Source organism: Convolutriloba macropyga, chromosome 4 (genome assembly GCF_964194025.1).
Source record: "Convolutriloba macropyga chromosome 4, txConMacr16.3, whole genome shotgun sequence".
Classification (NCBI taxonomy): domain Eukaryota; kingdom Metazoa; phylum Xenacoelomorpha; order Acoela; family Convolutidae; genus Convolutriloba; species Convolutriloba macropyga.
Genome location: NC_134471.1, coordinates 16266555 through 16289023, shown reverse-complemented (window position 1 = coordinate 16289023; position 22469 = coordinate 16266555). Strand labels below are relative to the sequence as shown.

The 22469-nt window shown below is 36.7% G+C and overlaps 1 protein-coding gene across 4 annotated transcripts in view; it reads left to right on the top strand.

Annotated features, from left to right (window-relative positions):
* Nucleotides 1–22469, top strand: part of LOC142337479 (E3 ubiquitin-protein ligase UBR5-like) — a 140206-nt gene that overhangs the window by 66696 nt on the left and 51041 nt on the right. For 2 of the 4 annotated variants that reach the window (XM_075386732.1, XM_075386729.1), the window contains exons 16-22: nucleotides 337–491; nucleotides 840–960; nucleotides 4948–5214; nucleotides 7769–7969; nucleotides 14435–14449; nucleotides 14652–14882; nucleotides 15162–15628. In XM_075386732.1, the coding sequence (XP_075242847.1) occupies nucleotides 337–491; nucleotides 840–960; nucleotides 4948–5214; nucleotides 7769–7969; nucleotides 14435–14449; nucleotides 14652–14882; nucleotides 15162–15628 (1457 nt within the window). The remainder of the gene's footprint in view (nucleotides 1–336; nucleotides 492–839; nucleotides 961–4947; nucleotides 5215–7768; nucleotides 7970–14434; nucleotides 14450–14651; nucleotides 14883–15161; nucleotides 15629–22469) is intronic. The other 2 variants (XM_075386731.1, XM_075386730.1) reach the window with 2 other exon arrangements.

The window sequence follows — 22469 nt, the reverse complement described above, 5'->3', positions numbered from 1 at the left end:
GTGCGCCACCAAAACTGTTATACCGAATAGTTATCAGGGGTAATAGAACTATGGGAAAGACTATAGGCTTAACAGTGGGTAAGTTGGTACTTTGGTTATTTTGGCATTGGCTAATTTGTCTGATATCAGATTTTTGCTAAAATTAGATTTTGCTTGTCCTTAGTGTTGAAAGAACAATAGGACCTTTTAATGACCATCTGTTTGCCCGATTATAATCCTATTTTGCCGAAATCCGAAACTTCTCATCAAAATTGGAAGCGATAGAACTGCTGTAACTGTGAACTTCCATTTTTGCTGCAAAATTTTTAAATAGCAAATTTTTTGTACGTGTTCAAGGTGTGCATGTTGTGGCTTCGGCTTCACAATTCAAATTCTACTATTGTGTGATTGAGCCCAGCTCAGGTGCTGTGGAGGAGCGTCGTTCCTTCTTCACCGACTTGCCGGCTTTCATCGGACTGAAGAACCCCATCAGTCTACAAGTTGCACCAGAGGTGAGTTTTATGTTAAGGTGCGAACATGATCTGAAGGCCAAAAATCAGTGACAAACTGCAAATGACGTCACCAACTGTAAATTTTGATCGCACCAAATTGGGTAAATACCTATTACAGTCTATAATATGTGAGATTCTAATTTCAGGTGACTAAATTGTTAGTATCGAGAAAGCTTCCCGGTTGTAATTTGTGGAAACTAAAGCAGAAATTGTGACACTAAAAAGTTTGCATTAATGAGGAGAAGAATGTTTCCAGGAAGCATCGCTTAGCAGTACAACGCTGTAAATTAAGAAGTATATTTTTGCGCACGCTGAAATTTGTTTACAACTATTGATTTTGTCCTGTAGGATCCTGGGCGTCTGTTAATGGATGGAAATGGGTGCTTCTACCCCCTCTCCAAAGACGATGCTGGACAAATGAGAGAACCCTCTACTTTGAACATGTTGCCAATCAAGACAGCAGCCATAGGTGAGGGAATATTTTTTGAAATACATTCTAAATTTCATGGTTTTAAACAGATCATACGTATAGCATTGAACAAAATGGCTCGTATGACCTAATCATACCGAAGAAAAGGTTGTCTGAAATCTTTAGATTGATAGATATTTAATATCCGCCGTTAGCTTCTCAACAGTCATTATCTAGGCGCTCTTTCTTTTTTTAGATTTCAAAGAATTTGAATTGTATGGGGGCGCTGTCTTTATGATCTGTTCACACATTTTGATGTTTTTTCAAGTCAAATTGCAGTAGTGGTTTTGGTATCGCCGAACGTTGAGCGAAAACCCTAGTTGTTTTGAGGAGTAATATTTTTTCACTCTGAGTTTATGCAGAGTGAGAAACGATGTGTGAACAAAAATTCGCTGTCACGGTTGTGCTTTTTGTTCTCGTGCGGCAATTTGACTTTGATTTTACTCTTTTTCCGATGTTTATAATCGGATTTTTGATAGCCGCCGTCAGCCTCTCAAACGGCTTTTATTTAGGCGCTCTCCTTTTTTTAAATTCGCTTTACCCTTTGATCACAATTTACATAAGCCACGGTTTTCACGTTTGACTTCTGACTTACCCCACTGTTTCAACTGAATGGTTTTAAAATGCTCACAAACGAAGTTTGTAGCAATTATAATAGTCCTGTCGGTCTTTTTATGCGATTTTTCGCTTTACCAATTTTTTCCTCTGACCCATTTGACTTTTCCTTCTCAAAAATGAGATAACAGGTAGGGCCCAGCTGGCATCAAGTCCTCTTAGAGCCTTTCAGCTCTGTTTCAGCTCAAACTGTTTTGGAAACTTATATTTATGGTGTGAAGGGCGATTCTTAGAGGTTGAAGACCCCCCCTACTGTTGACCCCGCGCTTTGTTGCCCCACCCTACTCATGTCACAGCACTCCGGTTCCCCATCACCCCCGTGGCTAGCTACCGACGAACAGCCACTCGCTAAAAACGCGCAAATTTACACTAATTTTCAAAAATTTTTCAAGTTTTTTGAAAATTCAAATCAGCCCTAGTTGTCAAGCCCTAGCAACCTCTTCTAAGGTTTGATAAAAGGCCACTGCATAGTTTGTAGATGTAATGGGCGTTTTTTTAAAAAACCATGAATTTAAGCAATTTTTAAAAAAATATTTGCAATTTTTCAAAGTGTTTTGAAAGTTTTTGATTTTTTAATTTTTTTTCGACACAGGGGCCCAGGGACCTAAACCAAGGTTTGATAAGAAGCTGCTGCATGGTTTCTAGTGTTAAGGGAATGGTTATCAATATTTTAATGACTCCTGTTTGAGCAATTTTTTTTATAAAACTTAAATTTTTTTCAAGTTTTTGGAAAATTATTGTTCCACGTTTATGGATCTTTTTGAGCCAGTGAAACTATTTAAAGCTTGGAAAAGGGATGCTGGATGGTCTCTTGAAACAATTAAATTGTTTTAGGATATTAATATCACGAAATTCAGCAACTTTTTTGTTAAAATTTGCAATTGTTTTTTAATTTTTTTGAAATTTGTCATATTTTCAGTTTAACAATCTTTATTGGCCAAGGAAACCTTTTTTTAGCTCTTGTGGATGGGTTAAATGGCAGAGCTCCCGAAACAAATTAAATGATTTTGAACATTTAATTTCTGTAAAATTTAGAAACTTCATTTATTTATCGAACTTTTCAGTTTTTTTAAGCATTTCTTATATTTGTCAAGTTTATCTACCTTTAAATAAATATCTTTCAAGGGTTGTGCGTTAGTTTATGAGTAAATTGAGTTGTATCATGATTGTCCTTCAGGAAAAGTTTCAAGAGTTTGAGCAATGATTGATTTGTTTTGTTTGTTCTATTATTAGTTTTGTTTTGTTTTTTCAACTTGTGGTTTTGTCATTTTGACGTGGATTTCTCAATTGATCTGCTGGTCAGTTTTGAAGATATTAATGGCTTGAATTTTTTAAGATTTTGAGATTTGCAACTATTTTTACAATTTTTAAATATTTTTGTCCTTTTCTGAGTTTAACGATCATTACTGGCCAACGAAAATTTTTAAGTCTTGCCGATGGATTACTTAACAGAACTTCAGAGACAGAAAATGTTTTTGAACCTTTTTACTACGAAATCTGGAATTTATTTCAAAGTTTGAACTTATTAGTTCTTTTGATTTAATTACTAACAAGGCTAGAAATCTAAAAGTTGCGGAGTCGACTCGCATCATGGGAAATATTCCTAGCTCTCTCTCTCTCTCTCTCTCTATCTATCTGACCTTATCTCTTTTTGTTTATGCCGTACCTCAGCCGCTCCTATGTGGCGTAATGTCATCATCTATTATCCTCATTAACGCTGAATTACAATAGAAATGTTTAATCATAAATGAACTAACTAGCACTTTTCAAGAAATCATTGTTAGTTGCTCTCAAACTTAGTTTTCAGCAAATATATTAATCCATTTTGTCTTTTTCGTGCAATTTTTTTCTTGAACAATTTATCGTCTGACCCTTTTCGTCCTCAGAAACGGTATAAGAGGTAGCGCCCAGTGGGCATCAAGTTCTCTTAGAGCCCTTCAGCGCCATAGTTTCCAAGTAGTTTCCAATAGTTTTAATAGTTCCCACATCAGTCTCACCAATGCACTGTTGCACCACTCCTACCCACACCCCCTTGCGGTGCACACCCCGCTTTGCTCACCTGACGCCCCTTCAATTAAGCTAAAGCTAGCCTCACTAAACCGTGGCTAGCTACTGATGAAGCCAACTGCTCGCCGGTTGGTTGAGACCAATTCGCCCGGTGTTACTCGGTTATGCTATCCATTCACTCAATGAATTACGCAAGATAGTGAATACAGTCAAGGTCAAAAGAGCAAAATCAAAAGAGACGGGATAAACCCCGATAAAGCCCGGTCATTAAGTCATCGAGAATTAGGTTAACAAAGTTCATTAGAGTGTTTGCTAGCTGGCATTGGTATTAAACTTATTAGCTTTCAGTTTAGAAGCTGTATTAAGTATACTTTCAGAATCCAACCAAAACTGCACGCCAAATTACAACACTTTTTGACACGGAAACAAAAAATAGAAAAAAAAATGGTCAATTTATCTTTTTTTTTGTGTGAATCCCGATATGCATCAAGCGCGTCAGCGGCGACTGTCCGGCTATGTTTTCAAATGTTTTTCGCAATTCTTTCATTGTGCATTTTTGGTCTCATTTTTCGTATAGACAATGGAAATTATAATCGTTTTTTTTTTCAAATGGTTTTTGGCAATTCATTCATTGTCCATTTTTGGTCTCATTTTTCATTTATACAATGGAAATTTGTTGATTTGTAGGCCATGGCTTGTTTTTCGGGCTATGTTTTTTTAAACTTCATAGGATAGAAGTTTATTTCGCTTCACCTTGGTTCACAGTTTTTTCAACAGTTTCTGTGAATTTCTGACTTCTCTAGTTTCTTTCTTCATTTTGCTCAAGGTTCTTTTAAACAGAAATTGATCAGCAGAGCAATCTAAAGTGCATAGAGTTAATGCCGAAAACGAAATTGAAAACAGAGTCGGAAATAGAAATAGTTAAGAAGCTGAATTAAGTTTATTTTTGGAATCTAACTGAATTTTTAAACGAAATTAGAACACTTTTGACTCTTAGAAACACTATCTTCTTTTCCTTTTTTATGTTTTAATGCCGATGTGCGTCAAGCGTGTCATCGGCGGCTATTTTCCTGGAATATTTTGGCTATATTTAATTATCACAATGAAAAGAAATAAATTTTTGAGACGCGCGAATGTTTCAGGTAAAAGATAATTATTTGGAGCAGCACTGTCATCAAATTCAGCGAACTAATTCTGGAACTGTTTGGCATAAAAATGCATAGTTTCTCAAGATATTCCAAAATCTTGCACGATCTAGCAATACAGCTGCCTGCAATTTTGTAAATTTTCGCGCATTGAATTGAGCATTATGACCATGCAATACCAGTAAGGGGCTCTTAGTTATATAGTATAATGTAATTTCAGGTGTCCATCAGGTGAGAGAGGGGGCTCCTTCCATCCAGAGAGTTTTATTGACAGCATTTATTACAAAATCCAGCCCTACAATGACTGCAGTTCTCCAGTGTAACCAACATTTAGTCGAGATGCGTCTGGCCGAGTACGAATTGAACCCAGATAAAGAAGGACCCTCTATTGTGGCAGAGAGGTGTGACGGAAATAGGAACATCATACACGCTCTCGTATCTATGGGAAAACCGACAGCAAATACATCTCAGCAACCGTCGTCATCTGGTAATAGTTTAGAACGATTGCTCTCGAATGTTTTTATGCAGTTATTTGAGCCCTGATGGTTAACCATTAATTCCCAAGGGTTGAATTGCCTCTTTGCTTTTGCCTTTACTAACCAGGAAAAAAATAGGTTGGAAGTTCGCAAGTTTATGGTCGCGTGACAATCAAAAATTCTGGAGAGTTATAGTATTAGATGTCCTTTCTCTCTTTTTAAGGGCTGCAACAGCAAAAGCCGCGTGGAGCTTTTCTCGGACTTCTCTTGGTTTTTCATTATAGCTTCAAGGTTGCAAATTGAGCGTAGCTATATTGCGGTGATCTTTGGTTAATTGCTTTCGAACAATGTATGAAGCAATTATTGTAAACGTGCGTCTTTTCGGACGCACGTCCGAATTTTTGCTCGGAGCTTTTGTTCTATAACATTCTTTGACTTCTCAAGTGACTTTTTCACGCTTGTGTTTGTTGCTGAATTAAAAGCGATTGTAGCATAGGATAGGACGAGGGCTTGATAGACGAATGAGGTGCTAATGCTTCTGTCGAGGACTCCAGAGGTCATTGATTCGGATCCCAACCTCTAAAGAAAAGTGTATCTAGTCTACAGCCCATGAAATAAATTGTCACGCATTTCGTTCGAGAGCAATTTGTCCAACGTTAGTCGTTTTATGCCGACTATTTTGCACTCCTAATTTTACAATTCAAAGAATTTGAATTGTATGGGGGCGCTGTCTTTTAAAGATCTGTTCACACATTTTCATGATTTTTGAAGTCAAATTGGAGTAGTGATTTTGGTCATGCGGAAACAGGAAGTGGAGCGAAAAAGCGAGTGGTTTTGCGGCGTGAAATTTTTTGCTCTAATTTTAAAATAGTGAGAAAACGGTGTTTCTCAATTCATTCATAGTTCTTTCTAGGCCTAGTTGTTTTGTTTGAACCGAATTTCTCTTTCTCTCTTGTGGTTTTTTGACATGCGGCATTTTGACATAGATTTTCTGTTTTTTTTTTGTTTTTGATCTGATTTTTTAGAAATGGTTTTCCCAATTCAGGCCCAATAGTCCGTTCTAGATCTGGTTTTTTTGTTTAGTCAATGAAATTTCTTTGAATTGTACGTCAGGACTTGTCCTGCTATGATTTTTAATTCGTCGAATACGAATTTGGTTCACTTTATCTCTTTTCACCGCCTTTTCGATATTTTTCTTGAAATCTTTTTGACTTCTCTAGGCTAGTTTCATTCTTTGCTCAGTCTGCTCAAGGTGCTTTAAGACAGTGTTTACCCAGCAACGCAATCTAAAGTGATAAAGGGAGTCATAAAAAACGAAATCAAAAATGGAATCTGGATGAAACCCACTTTTAGATGTCCGCTAGTCCATTTTTCCCCCAATTTATTAAGTGATTTCTAGATCTAATTTTTTCGCTTAGGCCAAGAAATTACTTTGCATGTTTGTCAGGACTTTTCCTGATGTATTTTTTAAACTGTCGAACAAATTTTTGTTTCACTAGTTCATAGCTTGTTTAACTTTTTGCGTGAGATCTTTGAATTCTCCAGGCTTTTTTCTCTTCCCTCATTTTACGCAAATCAATTTTAACAGCAGTTACTCAGTAAAAAAATCGGACCAGGTCAGTATCGAAACAAATGAAAATATAAACGAGATAAACTCATGAAACCCAATTATAGATGCCCGCCAGTTGAACTTTGTTTTCATTAGCCTTAAGTACCATCTATTGCTGTGAAATCTTTTTGCGTTAATTCTTTGAATTCTCCAGACTTTTTTCTTTTCCCTCGTTTGACTCAAATCGATTTTAACAGCAGATACTCAGCAAAAAAAATCGGAACCAACGGTCAGTATCGAAGAAAATTGAAAATATGAACGGGATAAACTCATGAACCCAATTATAGATGCCGGCCACTTGAACTTTGTTTTCATAAGCCTTAAGTACCATCTATTGCTATTGGTATTGATACAAAAACACATTTGCTCTCATTAAGAAACAGTAGTATGTCTGACATCGAAATGAAATTAAAATACTCATCGGTTTGAAAATGTTTTTGAACAACAGGAATTTTTTTCGTGCAATCGCAATAGGGGGTTATGGAATTCCATAGCAACTATGTTTCGGCAGTCTGCTCGGCACGTTTTTGATTGTTTGACACCAAGAAAAATCACTTATTCTATCTCTTATTGTTTTCTTTTTCTGTTTCAATCCCAATGTGTGTCAGGCTGGTCGGCGGTGGCTATTTTCCGGCAATTTGCCGGCTATGTTTTTGTGTTCAATCTTGCAATTCTGACTCCCTTAGCGGCTATATTTCGCCTTTGAAATTAAATTTAATAGGGAATGTCATTTGTTCTTGCCGCATTTACCTTGAAATCAAGAGTTCAATACATCTTGAACGACAGATCCTCATTTGATGTAATTGAGAAATAAATGAGAGATTGATAAGCTCAACTTATGAAAATAGCGGTGAAAATAAGTACCGATTATTGGAGAGCTTAGTGCAATAGGGAGTTAAAGCGAGCGCTCTTCGATCATATGCTGCTTGATTGGCTTCTATGGTATTCTGTTACAGGTTCATCCAAAAGCGGGAAGGACGATTCCAACAACCGGACTTCTCATCAAGCATCTGGCTCAAGTGCCATTGTGTCGGATGCTAACCAGACCACTGTTAACTCAAACTCTACTGCAGGTGCCGCAACTAGTATAATACAGACTCCAATTGACGCCGATAGAGTGATTGCTCATTTCGAACAGCAACAGCATCCTGCCTCTGGTAAACTCAACAAGTGTTTTAGCATTTCTTGTTCATTTTCCTGTGGGATGTTACAACTTTTCCTCTTTCCCACGTAGAATGTGAACGACTATAATTAACGTGTAACTGCATTAAAACAAACTTTTTGCTATTATCTTAGACATTTTAGTCTTTTTAATAGCCGCACAGCGATAGCTGGGGCTAATATTTGCCTTCTCTTGGTTTTTTACAATTCAAAGAGTTTGAATTGTATTGGGGTGCTGTCCTTTTTTTAAGAACTGTTCACACATTTTCATGATTTTTGAAGTCGAATTGGAGTGGTGATTTTGGTCACGCCGAAACAGGAAATGGAGCGAAAAAGCGAGTGGCTTTGCGGCGTGAATTTTTTTTTTCGCTCTAATTTTAAAGGAGAGTGAGAAAACGGTGTTTGAACAAAAATTCCGTTTCTCGGAAGTGTTTTTTTTTGTTCACATGCGGCAATTTCACTCTGATTTTTACTGTTTTTCCGATTTTTTTGGATCGGATTTTTTCTAAATAGTTTTCCCAATCCATTCACAGCTCATTCGGGACCTAGTTTTATGTTAGAATCAAAATTACATATCTCACTAGTGGTTTTTTTTTCTCCCTAGCAGCATTTTGACATTGATTTTTTTTGTTTTTTTCATCTGATTTTTTTAAGAAATCGTTTTCCCAATTCACTCATTGCCCGTTCTAGGTCTAGTTGTTTGTTAAGTCAATGAAAATTCTTTGAATTGTACGTCAGGACTTGTCCTGCTATGTTTTTTAATTGCTCTCAAACGAAGTTTGTAGCAATTATATTAGTCCTGTCGGTCTTTTTTTTATGCGATTTTTCGCTTGACCAATTTTTCGTCTGACGCTTTTGACTTTTCGTCCTCAAAAACGGGATAAACAGGTAGCGCCCAGCGGGCATTATGTGCTCTTAGAGCCTTTCAGGTCTGTTTCAGCTCAAACTGTCTTGGAGACTTATACTTATACTTATGGTGTGAGGGGCGGTTCTTAGAGGTTGACACCCCCCCCCCCTTTGTTGACCCCCCCACCCCCACTATTGGCTCCACCCCCCCCCCCACCGCGCTTTTGCCCCCCCCACCCAGTGCTGCCCCCATCAGCCCCCGGTGCACCCCCCCCCCCCGTGGCTAGCTACTGACCAAGCCAACCGCTCGCCGGTCGTTTGAGAGCAATTCGCCCGACGTTAGTCGGTTATGTTTTTATTTCGTTGTCATGATTTTTGTTACGACCATATGACGTCACAGCCACCTTTTGTTCATTCGTTCATGCAATTTCAACTGAATTGCATGCGTGACGTCATTTTTCGCTCTTAGTGGAGCGATTTTTTTTGTTCATTCGCGTGATTAAATTTTTGGTCACACTTGACTTACCTCACTGTCAAAAATGACTGCCTCACTTTGAAATTGACTTTTATTTACTTTATTTCAAAGAGATAAGGTCAAATGGGTGTGTGTCACTCTAAATGAAGGTTATTTGAGATCAGCTAATAGAGGCAGCAATAACTTATACATATTTTTAGTCAAAATATAACAGATCAGCCTTCAATGAAAAGACTTTTTTTGGTCTGTCTTTTTTACTGTTTTTTTTTAGACTGCCGATCTACGAATCTATTGCGGCTATTTTCTGACAATCTGCCAGCTATGTTAATGTAAGGTTTCGTCTGACTGAAATTAAACGAATTTGAGTTCTATCGAGGCTCTTTTTAGTGGCTTCGAATGCGATAGAGAAGCGATTTTTTGGCCTTAATAATTGCTCTCAAACGAAGTTTGAAGCAATCATTAAGGTCAAAAAAATCGCTCTGAATCTTTTTTGACCGTAATAATTGCTCTCAAAGGAAGTTTGAAGCAATTATTGTAAACGTGTGTGTCTTTTATGCAAAATTTTCGTTTGGCTATTTCGTTTTTTTGAACTTTCTTCCAATTTCACTTCACGAGTGACTTTTTTCACGCTTTACTTCTTGATCTTTATGTGACCTAAATTGCTCTTATTCTGAATTAAAGTCTGTTGCTGAAAACAAAAGCGGTTGTTAGATAACGTGTTACTAGGCTGGTCGTGATAGCCGGAGTTGGTAATGATTCTGTCTAGAACGCCGGAGGTGGGGAGTTCGACATCGTTGACCGGAATTATATGTACCCATAAAAAATTATCAGGGCTACGCACCCGCGTAGCCCTGATAATTAATAGTAAAACAGACAGTGACAAGGACTGAAAGCCAAGTTGTTGGTGCTTTTGGTTCCTGTGCCGGGGATTGGGGATTGAACCTCTGCGTTTTTACATTGGTCGCTCTCCACAGCAATCGAAACTGATCAGAGTCAGTACCGAAAAGCAAAATCAGGGTATCGAATAAAGCCTAGTTTTAGATAACCGCCACTTTGTTCTCATTATTAGCCGCCCTCATCTTCTCAGCCGGCTATTATAGCGCTCCTGTTTTGTTTTTTTTTTTACTTCGTCGAACTTTTTTTCGCTTTACCCATTTTGCCGCTTTTTCGACATTTTGCGTGAAACCTTTTTGACTTCTCTAGGCTAGTTTCACTCTTCTGTCATTCTGCTCAAAGTCCTTTTAAACAGCAGCTGCTCAGCAAAGCAATTCAAAATGAAGAGAGTCAGCATAAAAAAATCAAAAGTGCGAAATAGAAACGGGATAAACCCATAAAGCCCATTTTTAGATGCCCGGTACTTGAACTTTGCTCTCATAAGTTTTAGTTAGTATCTATAATGCTTTTTGGTATTGATACTAGACCCTGTAGTCTCTCACTGAGAGACAGGAGTATGTTCAATTACGAAATGACATCAAAATAAATCGCACTTAAAATGTTTTTATACAAAAATCAATTTTTGTCGATATTTTCTTTTTTAATCCCAAGAGTTATGGGAATCAACGGCGGCTATTTTCCGGCAATCTGCCGGGTATGTTAAGTCTTAGTTACCATCTCTAATGCTTTTTGTTATTGATACTAGCTCATGTATACTCCTATTATGAAACAGTAGTATGTCTCATTGCAAAAATAAAACAGAATTGGTTTGCGCTTTTTAATTTGTACAGCAATCATTTTTTTTTCTGTTTATAATTCTGATCTTACTACAATCACACTAGGGGTAATGGGAATCGATGAGGACTATTTTCCAGCAATCTGATAGTTTTTTCTCATGTTTTTTCTTTTCGAAGCAATGTAGTTGCACGACTGATTCAAACTAGTCGCGTGAAAACCTAACTGCATTTTTAAATCGTTTTTTTCTCGAAAATACTTATTTCAATTCGCTTTGAATGAACTGTTGGCACTGGATTGCCAAATCAACCAACCTCTGCCATAATTAACGATAGCTTCAAAACAATTGTGAACGGTTAATGGCACTTACAGAAAAGGGATTTTTTTAAAAAAAAATTTATTGGTGCTGAAGATAATGCTGATACTCATGTTTTTCTGTTTTGGTGGAATTAAGTAATTTTTTTTTCATATAGTATTTAGTTTGAAATTGTTAGTGTTTAGAATTTTTCAATCTTGTCGAGTTCTTGCGTGGAGTATTAATGTTGTAGTTTTTTTTATAACAGAAGGTTTTTGTAATCATTAATCATTTCGGCCTGAAAGTGCGTAAAATTGACGCCATATTTTTTTTAGCAGGAGAATTGTTGATTATAAAATGTTTTAACAATTTCAAAAGATTGAGTTCTTGCATTCACTTCTAATCCCTAATTAGTAGAGTTTGCGTGCATCATTTTATGTAATCTTTTAGTGCGGCCTGCATGAGTATTATGGTCAGCTGTGTAATAGATGTCTGCATATACATGCATGGCTTACCTCACTCTATAAAAATGATTTCTGGTAGTTTTTTGTCTGTTATCTGACGTTTCGTCTTCAAAAGCGTTATAAACAGTTAAAGACCGGAGGCATTAAGTTGCTGAGCAGTTCTCTAAGAGCTCTACTATTCTCCCTTTGTGCACAAATAACGGAGGCTGCTGCTGAAGAAAAATTCAAGACTGGAGGGGCACTTCGGACCCTAGTCCCGCCAACTCGCCTTTCAATGCCTCCACCCTCTTCCAATTCCTCCACGTCATCAGTTCATTTCACTACAATCCGTTCTCCCCACGGGATCACCCCCACTTCTCAGCTCACCCCTACCCCCTGTGTGCGATCAGTTTGCTCGACGTTTGCTGATAAATAGCAGCCTGCGTCAGGCGTCTATTATAGCGGCTCATATTTTTACAATCCGAGAAATCGATTTTATTAGTGCTCTGTATTTTTGTAAGAACATGTTTTAACTCATATTTCCATGACTGATCTTTAAAACGGAATTAACGGGTAAAATGGGAAGCCCAAAATGGTACAATTTTTTTATGGTTTTTGTCATTCGATTTTTTTTATTGTCTTAAATTGAATTTTGTCAAAGAAAATATAGTTCTTCTGCAAAACATTTTACTCTTGATCGACATTTTTGAGCTCTGTTTGGTAATGCAAACTTAAACACGCAAAGTTATAATAATTTGCGATTTTTTAAAATTTTTCTTTTGTTGCATCGGGGAGCTGTGTTTATCCTAAAATCCTGTTCTTATTTAATTAATAGCCGCCCTCATCTTCTTAGCCGGCTATTATTGCGCTCGTATTTTTTACAATTCAAAGAATTTGAATTGTATTGGGGCGCTGTCTTTTTTTTTAAGATCTGTTCACACATTTTCATGATTTTTGAAGTCAAATTGGAGTAGTGATTTTGGTCACGCCGAAACAGGAAATGGAGCGAAAAAGCGAGTGGTTTTGCGGCGTGAATTTTTTTCGCTCAAATTTTAAAGTAGAGTGAGAAAACGGTGTTTGAACAAAAATTCGGTTTCTCGGTAGTGGTTTTTTGTTCACATGCGGCAATTTCACTCTGATTTTTACTGTTTTTTCGATTTTTTGGATCGGATTTTTTTCGAAGTGGTTTTTCCAATCCAATAATAGTTCATTCTAGGCCTAGTTTTTTTGTTTGAATTAAATTTTCATTTCTCGCTAGTGGTTTTTTTGTTCACATGCGGCATTTTGACATTGTTTTTCTGGTTTTTTCTTATTTTTTTGATCTGATTTTTTTGAAAATGGTTGGTTTTTTCAATTCACTCATAGTCCACTCTAGGTCTAGTTTTTCTGCTTAGTAAATGAAAATTCTTTGAATTGTACGTCAGGACTTGTCCTGCTATGTTTTTTTTTACTTCGTTAAACTTTTTTTCGCTTTACCATTTTGCCGCTTTTTCGACATTTTGCGTGAAATCTTTTTGACTTCTCTAGGCTAGCTTTTCTCTTCTCTCATTCTGCGAAAAGTGAATTTGAACATCAGTTGCTCCGCAAAGCAATTCAAAATGAACAGTGTCGGAATAAAAAATTGAAGTCAGAAATAGAAACGGGATAAACCCATAAAGCCCAATTTTAGATGCCCGCTATTTGAACGTCGTTCCAATAAGTCTTAGTTACCACCTCTAATGCTTATTGGTGTTGATAGTAGCCCCTGTAGACTCTCTCTAAGAAACAGAAGTATGTTCAACTACGAAATGCCATCAAAATAAATCGGACTTAAAAAATATTTTTGTACAAAAATCTTTTTTTTTTCAATATATTCTATTCGTTCAATCCCAATCATGCTTATTGGAATCAACGGCGGCTATTTTCCGGCAATCTGCCGGGTATGTTTTAATAATTTTCGAATACCATTCCAAATTATTTCGTTTAATCTTTGGTTTGGTCAATGACAGTTCGACTTTTTTTACGGGTCAAAACTGCCATTTTGTTAATCTTCAGGTGATTAAGTGTGCCTGACTTTATTTGCTATTGATTGTTGCGGAGATTTCTGATTGCTTTCTACCGCAGCCAAATTCTGGGAAGTCATCATGTAAGGATTACTTTAAACTTTTTCAAGCAGCAAAATGGACTCATACGGTGAATGTTGATAATAATAATTGGGAATTGAAACCAAATTAAATAAGTGACTTGATTGTTTCTTCCAATTTGATTAAAACTTTAATTATAGAAATTGAAATATATGAAACCAATTGAAAATATATGGAGTAGGTTTTATAGGTTGATTTGGCAACTTCGTCGATTCAGATTTGTATCTGTTTTTTTTCTATATGCTACAGCGGTCAAGCTTTTTTCGCACATATGTTCGGCAGTCTGCCCCCTGATGCCTGTCCATTCTTGTATTTGAAAATAATTATAGTGAACTGTGATAAGTTGCTCTCAACTGAAGTTTGTAGCAACTTTATTAGTCCTGTCGGTCTTTTTGCGATTTTTGCTGGACCGATTTTTAATCGGACGCTTTTTGACCTTTCTTCCTCAAATCGGGATAAACAGGTTAAGCCTGGAGGGTATTAAGTGGCTGAGCAGCTCTCTTAGTGCTTATCGCATTACTAGTCTCTAAATTATGCAATTCATCCAAGCTTTTAGGATACATAAATTCATGGTGTCAAGGGCGGTTCTTAATCTTAGAGTTTAATCTTAGGTTTAATCGCCCGAGGTTAGTCCGTTATGTTCAGTTCAAAATTTGAATTTTAATGCTCATCAACTTGTATTTAACTTTTATGATCAGTTTTATGATTTCATCCTTTTTATAAATTTTTCTGTAGTCATTCGATTTGTATTTTTTATTTTTTAATATTCTACTGGAGGTATATTAATTTAACAATTAGCTGTAGGTGTTGAACTTAATTTTTTGTCAGCAGTGAGCTCAGTGCAAGGGGCAACGTCCACTGCGGCGTCGCTGACTGCGGCGACAAATGCTCTGCAAAATGGAGCGGAGATTCTTAGAAGATTGAGAGAAGAGATGAATGCAGCCACTGAGGCTGCCAGAAGACAGCTAGCATTACCTGGCACTGCTTTCGACACAGCCATTCCAACTATCGCCTGGCCACCCGATCCACCAGCTTATGAGAATGTTCCACTTTCTACAGGTTTAATTTTACCTTCAATATCAAATAATTGGCTTGATAAATAAGCAGATTTTAAATATCTGAAGATTTTGGCGAGACGAAATGAAATCTGGACGTGAAGTGCTATTTTTTGAGGTTTGGTTCCTGCGCGAAGGTAACATCCCTTGTGTTTGTGAATAAAAGATCAAATAATTCAAACTAAAAAGATAGCCGTTCTAGTTCTACATCGACTTCGACCTGTAATTTTCTTATCGTTGCTTTGGTTATTAGACTCAAGTATAGCATAAATCTTTGTTACAGGGTCCTTGCTTGATATACCAAGTGCTGCGTCATCTGCCTCTAGAGCGGCAGCTGCTTCTATGGGGCCAATTTTGAGCAGTGCAATAACATCGTGTCTGAGCAACACACTCACGTCCAACAGTCTCTCAAACCAAAGTGGACTCCAGGCGACTGTTGGAGGTATCGGCAACACCAGTGCTGCCATTGCTGGTAATCGGAACAACCAACAACAGCATCAGTCTTTAGCTACAACTCCAAGTACAGACGAAGAGAGGCAGAAAGCAGCGTTGAAGATTTTGATTCTTCTTTTGACTTTCAGTCGAGCAGACTTTGAGAAGAGATTGATTGAACTGTTGTCATTGCAAGATGGCCGAGGAATGACTCCCCTCATGCTGGCTGTCAACTTGAGAGCGTACAATATGGCCATGCTCATTTTCAATGCAGCCAAACGATTAGCCACTGAGAAAGGCTCCAAAAAAGTCAACGAGGTCAGTATTTTCTTAAGACGGACGAATAGTTCTTTTGATGAACAGCTCTCATGTGAAGTTTGTGCCAATGATATGGTTCCTATTGGTCTTTATGACGCGATTCTGTGCACAACGGATTTCAGTTATAACAAAGAATTGAGCAGAACTGTAAGACGAGCGGAAATAATTTAAAGCTTTCCTGCCTGCTAAGTGCACCCTAAGCTGAAACTGTAGAGCAGACCTAAATTATTTGATTAATTGACAAGTTTGACTTTTCGAGTGACTTTTACGCCCTTGACTTTTTGCGTTTCGCGTGATCTAAAATTCTCTCTCAATCACAATTTCAAGCAGCTGAACTCAATTGGCGGCAATTTAATACTAAAAGTGCGACGAAACTGGTGCCATCTTTTTACTTTAAATCTTAATAGTGGTATATGTTAACCTTTAATGTGGTTATTTGAAGCCCACTATTGAGCTTCTTAGTCCCATTTAAGCTCGCCGCCCTCCCTCCTCCCCCCCCCCCCCGATTGAAGCAGGCTGCAATTGATTAGAGCTCCCTCTAGGCATTTGAGAGCAATTCTTCCGACGTTTAGTCGGTTGTTTTTTTTAAATTTCATCTTTAGGTAGGTAACTTTTTTTAGGCGGGCAACAATTAAGAAGACGTGTACGATGATGTCATCACATTTTGAAAGAGGAACCGAAATGCTGACATGAAACTGTCATTAATTACGCGAGGTCTTAAGAAAAGTTTTCCGTGATATTTTTTCTTACTGATTCGAATTTTCATCAAGAGAGACTGTGTTAACTGGTATTGGTTGGTTTTGTTGAGTAGATTGGGCAAATTTTTGCCGGTTTTGGTCTTTTTTTAATAGCCGCCCTCATCTTCTCAGCAGGCTATTATAGCGCTCCTATTTTTTTTTACTTCGTCGAATAAAATGTTTCGCTTTACCTCATTTTGCCGCTTTTTCAACATTTTGCGTGAAATCTTTTGACTTCTCTAGGCTAGTTTCTCTCTTCTCTCATTCTGCTAAAAGTTATTTTGAGCATCAGTTGCTCAGCAATGCAATTCAAAATGAACAGAGTCACTTTAAAAAATTGAAGTCAGAAGTAGAAACGGGATAAACCCATAAAGCCCAATTTTAGATGCCCGCTATTTGAACTTCGTTCCTATAAGTCTTAGTTACCATCTCTAATGCTTATTGGTATTGATTGTAGCCCCTGTAGCCTCTCTCTAAGAAACAGAAGTACGTTATGTTCAACTACGAAATGCCATCAAAATAAATCGGACTTAAAAAATGTTTTTGTACAAAAATTTTTTTTTTTAATATCTTCTATTCTTTCAATCCCAATCATGCTTCTGGAATCAACGGCGGCTGTTTTCCGGCAATCTGCAGGGTATGTTTTAGTTCTTTTACCTATCCCTACTTCTGCTGATTTTCACTGTAGTTGTTCTTGATTAATCAAGAGCTATTCTATAATCAGGTGAGACTTTTATAGCTAGACATGGAACTTTTTACAAATAAATTTAATAAATTTTTTTCAGGTTCCTTTTGAATTTTTTGTTAATAGTCCCACAGCGATAGTTGGGGCTATTATTGGCCTTCTCTTGATTTTTTTGTCTCGCCAAGATTTTTGTCACGACCATATGACGTCACAACCACTTCAATCTGTCTTTCGTTCTCGTTCATGCAATTTCAACTCATATATGTGCGTGACGTTATTTCTCACTCTTAGTGAAGCGAATTTTTTGTTCGTTCGCGTGACTAAGTTTATGGTCACACGTGAACAACCTCACTCTCAAAAATGACTTCCCAGTTTGAAATTGACTTCTGTTTACTTTAATTCAAAGATAAGGTTAAGTGAATGTGTAAATGAAGGTTATTTGAGAGCAGCTAATAGAGTTGGTAATAACTTATGCAGATTCTTAATCAAAATATGACAGATCATCATTTAATGAAAAGAGTATTTTTTGGTCTATCTTCTTACTGTTTTTCAGACTGCAGATCTACAAAGCTATTGCGGCTATTTTCTGGCAATCTGTTAATTGACAATTGAAATTGCGTCTGCTGAGCGTATCTCCTATTTAAAATCTCCCATTTTCATTGGCTTGTATTTTTAGCAACAATTCATATGTCTAAATCAGAATACGATATCACCACTGTGAAGAGAAAGAAAGTTTTTCTCAATTTTTGTTCTATTTTGGCTGGTATTTGGAGACTGTAGGTCCACAAAGCAGTCGCAGCTATTTTCTGGCAAACTGCCAGCTGTATTTATTGATTTCTGTCAAGAAATTTTCAAGATTATTTCATTCCTGGTTAATTTTTTTTGGAGTCACTGTTGCTCAAGATGTCTAAATGATTTAAATGAATCGATCGTCTCAGATCTTAGTTATGGATATATATGAATTATACTCAGTTCGTTTCTAAGAAATTTCATCGACCTTTTTCGCAATTTGTCTATTCATTTGTTCATTTTATTGGCTTATTACTTAATGTCCTTAATGAAAGGTCTCATCGGTTGCTAATGAGAATTCAGTTAATTAAAATAATTCTTTCAGTCCCTAGGTTTCGCTTATTGTAACTTTTACACTGTTTTAAAACATTTGCAAGTTCTTCGAAAATTAGTTGGCTTTTTGTTGTCTGTCTTGCATGTTTGTTCTTTCTCTGGTGAACTTATCCCTAAATTCAACAGACCGACTTGGCTTTTTGTGCACCGTAATTTTGTTAAATTTGTTGGATCCAACTTTTGACCAACGTTTTCATTAACGGAGGTTCCATTTAATTTCGAAATTTTGCGTTGTCTTCTGGTTGAACTGATTGCGGGTTTTTGTTAAAACAAGTTTGACATGCGCATGAGTTCAACATGTATCTTCATATTGAAATGTTTTTTATATATTTTTTGTATTATCTCTTATCATGTATAATGCTTCATCTTCAATTAAACCTTGGTGTCTTTATTTATCTTTTTTCGAGTGAGGTAAGTCACGCAATTGACCTAAAAGCAGAAAGGACGTCACGTACACAATTTTTAATTGCAAAGGAATAGAAGTCGCTGAAGTCAATTCCAAGAAGTCAGGTCGTAAGAATCATCGATGGAGACGACGAATTCAAAAAAAACCACGATGTCCCCAATAATAGCCGCTATCGCTTCGCGGCTGTTAAAAAAACTACTAATAAGACAACCCTGTATAAACACATCGACTGCATGTACTCTTAAAATGTGTACACACTACATCAACTGTGCAGTAAGACGAGCGGAAATAATTTAAAGCTTTCCTGCCTGCTAAGTGCACCCTAAGCTGAAACTGTAGAGCAGACCTAAATTATTTGATTAATTGACAAGTTTGACTTTTCGAGTGACTTTTACGCCCTTGACTTTTTGCGTTTCGCGTGATCTAAAATTCTCTCTCAATCACAATTTCAAGCAGCTGAACTCAATTGGCGGCAATTTAATACTAAAAGTGCGACGAAACTGGTGCCATCTTTTTACTTTAAATCTTAATAGTGGTATATGTTAACCTTTAATGTGGTTATTTGAAGCCCACTATTGAGCTTCTTAGTCCCATTTAAGCTCGCCTCCCTCCCTCCTCCCCCTCCCCCCGATTGAAGCAGGCTGCAATTGATTAGAGCTCCCTCTAGGCGTTTGAGAGCAATTCTTCCGACGTTTAGTCGGTTGTTTTTTTTAAATTTCATCTTTAGGTAGGTAACTTTTTTTAGGCGGGCAACAATTAAGAAGACGTGTACGATGATGTCATCACATTTTGAAAGAGGAACCGAAATGCTGACATGAAACTGTCATTAATTACGCGAGGTCTTAAGAAAAGTTTTCCGTGATATTTTTTCTTACTGATTCGAATTTTCATCAAGAGAGACTGTGTTAACTGGTATTGGTTGGTTTTGTTGAGTAGATTGGGCAAATTTTTGCCGATTTTGGTCTTTTTTTAATAGCCGCCCTCATCTTCTCAGCCGGCTATTATAGCGCTCCTATTTTTTTTTTACTTCGTCGAATAAAATGTTTCGCTTTACCCATTTTGCCGCTTTTTCAACATTTTGCGTGAAATCTTTTGACTTCTCTAGGCTAGTTTCTCTCTTCTCTCATTCTGCTAAAAGTTATTTTGAGCATCAGTTGCTCAGCAATGCAATTCAAAATGAACAGAGTCACTTTAAAAAATTGAAGTCAGAAGTAGAAACGGGATAAACCCATAAAGCCCAATTTTAGATGCCCGCTATTTGAACTTCGTTCCTATAAGTCTTAGTTACCATCTCTAATGCTTATTGGTATTGATTGTAGCCCCTGTAGCCTCTCTCTAAGAAACAGAAGTACGTTATGTTCAACTACGAAATGCCATCAAAATAAATCGGACTTAAAAAATGTTTTTGTACAAAAATTTTTTTTTTTAATATCTTCTATTCTTTCAATCCCAATCATGCTTCTGGAATCAACGGCGGCTGTTTTCCGGCAATCTGCAGGGTATGTTTTAGTTCTTTTACCTATCCCTACTTCTGCTGATTTTCACTGTAGTTGTTCTTGATTAATCAAGAGCTATTCTATAATCAGGTGAGACTTTTATAGCTAGACATGGAACTTTTTACAAATAAATTTAATAAATTTTTTTCAGGTTCCTTTTGAATTTTTTGTTAATAGTCCCACAGCGATAGTTGGGGCTATTATTGGCCTTCTCTTGATTTTTTTGTCTCGCCAAGATTTTTGTCACGACCATATGACGTCACAACCACTTCAATCTGTCTTTCGTTCTCGTTCATGCAATTTCAACTCATATATGTGCGTGACGTTATTTCTCACTCTTAGTGAAGCGAATTTTTTGTTCGTTCGCGTGACTAAGTTTATGGTCACACGTGAACAACCTCACTCTCAAAAATGACTTCCCAGTTTGAAATTGACTTCTGTTTACTTTAATTCAAAGATAAGGTTAAGTGAATGTGTAAATGAAGGTTATTTGAGAGCAGCTAATAGAGTTGGTAATAACTTATGCAGATTCTTAATCAAAATATGACAGATCATCATTTAATGAAAAGAGTATTTTTTGGTCTATCTTCTTACTGTTTTTCAGACTGCAGATCTACAAAGCTATTGCGGCTATTTTCTGGCAATCTGTTAATTGACAATTGAAATTGCGTCTGCTGAGCGTATCTCCTATTTAAAATCTCCCATTTTCATTGGCTTGTATTTTTAGCAACAATTCATATGTCTAAATCAGAATACGATATCACCACTGTGAAGAGAAAGAAAGTTTTTCTCAATTTTTGTTCTATTTTGGCTGGTATTTGGAGACTGTAGGTCCACAAAGCAGTCGCAGCTATTTTCTGGCAAACTGCCAGCTGTATTTATTGATTTCTGTCAAGAAATTTTCAAGATTATTTCATTCCTGGTTAATTTTTTTGGAGTCACTGTTGCTCAAGATGTCTAAATGATTTAAATGAATCGATCGTCTCAGATCTTAGTTATGGATATATATGAATTATACTCAGTTCGTTTCTAAGAAATTTCATCGACCTTTTTCGCAATTTGTCTATTCATTTGTTCATTTTATTGGCTTATTACTTAATGTCCTTAATGAAAGGTCTCATCGGTTGCTAATGAGAATTCAGTTAATTAAAATAATTCTTTCAGTCCCTAGGTTTCGCTTATTGTAACTTTTACACTGTTTTAAAACATTTGCAAGTTTTCGAAAATTAGTTGGCTTTTTGTTGTCTGTCTTGCATGTTTGTTCTTTCTCTGGTGAACTTATCCCTAAATTCAACAGACCGACTTGGCTTTTTGTGCACCGTAATTTTGTTAAATTTGTTGGATCCAACTTTTGACCAACGTTTTTCATTAACGGAGGTTCCATTTAATTTCGAAATTTTGCGTTGTCTTCTGGTTGAACTGATTGCGGGTTTTTGTTAAAACAAGTTTGACATGCGCATGAGTTCAACATGTATCTTCATATTGAAATGTTTTTTATATATTTTTTGTATTATCTCTTATCATGTATAATGCTTCATCTTCAATAAACCTTGGTGTCTTTATTTATCTTTTTTCGAGTGAGGTAAGTCACGCAATTGACCTAAAAGCAGAAAGGACGTCACGTACACAATTTTTAATTGCAAAGGAATAGAAGTCGCTGAAGTCAATTCCAAGAAGTCAGGTCGTAAGAATCATCGATGGAGACGACGAATTCAAAAAAGACCACGATGTCCCCAATAATAGCCGCTATCGCTTCGCGGCTGTTAAAAAAACTACTAATAAGACAACCCTGTATAAACACATCGACTGCATGTACTCTTAAAATGTGTACACACTACATCAACTGTGCAGTATATTGTGACATTGAGTGTTCCTACACTGAAAAATACAAAAGCACTGAAAAGACAAGTACCATTCTGTTATATGAGAATTAAATCAGATACAACAGAATGGTACTTGTTTTTGTGTTTTTCAGTGTTGGAACACTCAATGTCACAATATACTGCACAGTTGATGCAGTGTGTACTCATTTTAAGAGTACATGGAGTCGATGTGTTTATACAGGGTTGTCTTATTAGTAGTTTTTTTTAATAGCCGCGAAGCGATAGCGGCTATTATTGGGAACACCGTGGTTTTTACGACTCGAAGAGGAGTATTGAGATTCTACAGGTTTTTTTTAGCAGAAAGCAAGTTTGTTCATGACTTGAATTTTGACTTCTGTTCGAGCATTTACCTCCGTTTTTGATTGTTGACTTCTGTTTTCGAAAATTGGTCTTTAACAGTAGCTCTGTTTGTAATGTAAAGTAATTAGGAACTGCTGGTAATGTTCAAGGTGAAGAGGTCGTTTTGAGATTTTTTGTTCCTATATAAGTCACCCTTAATTATCTAAACTACA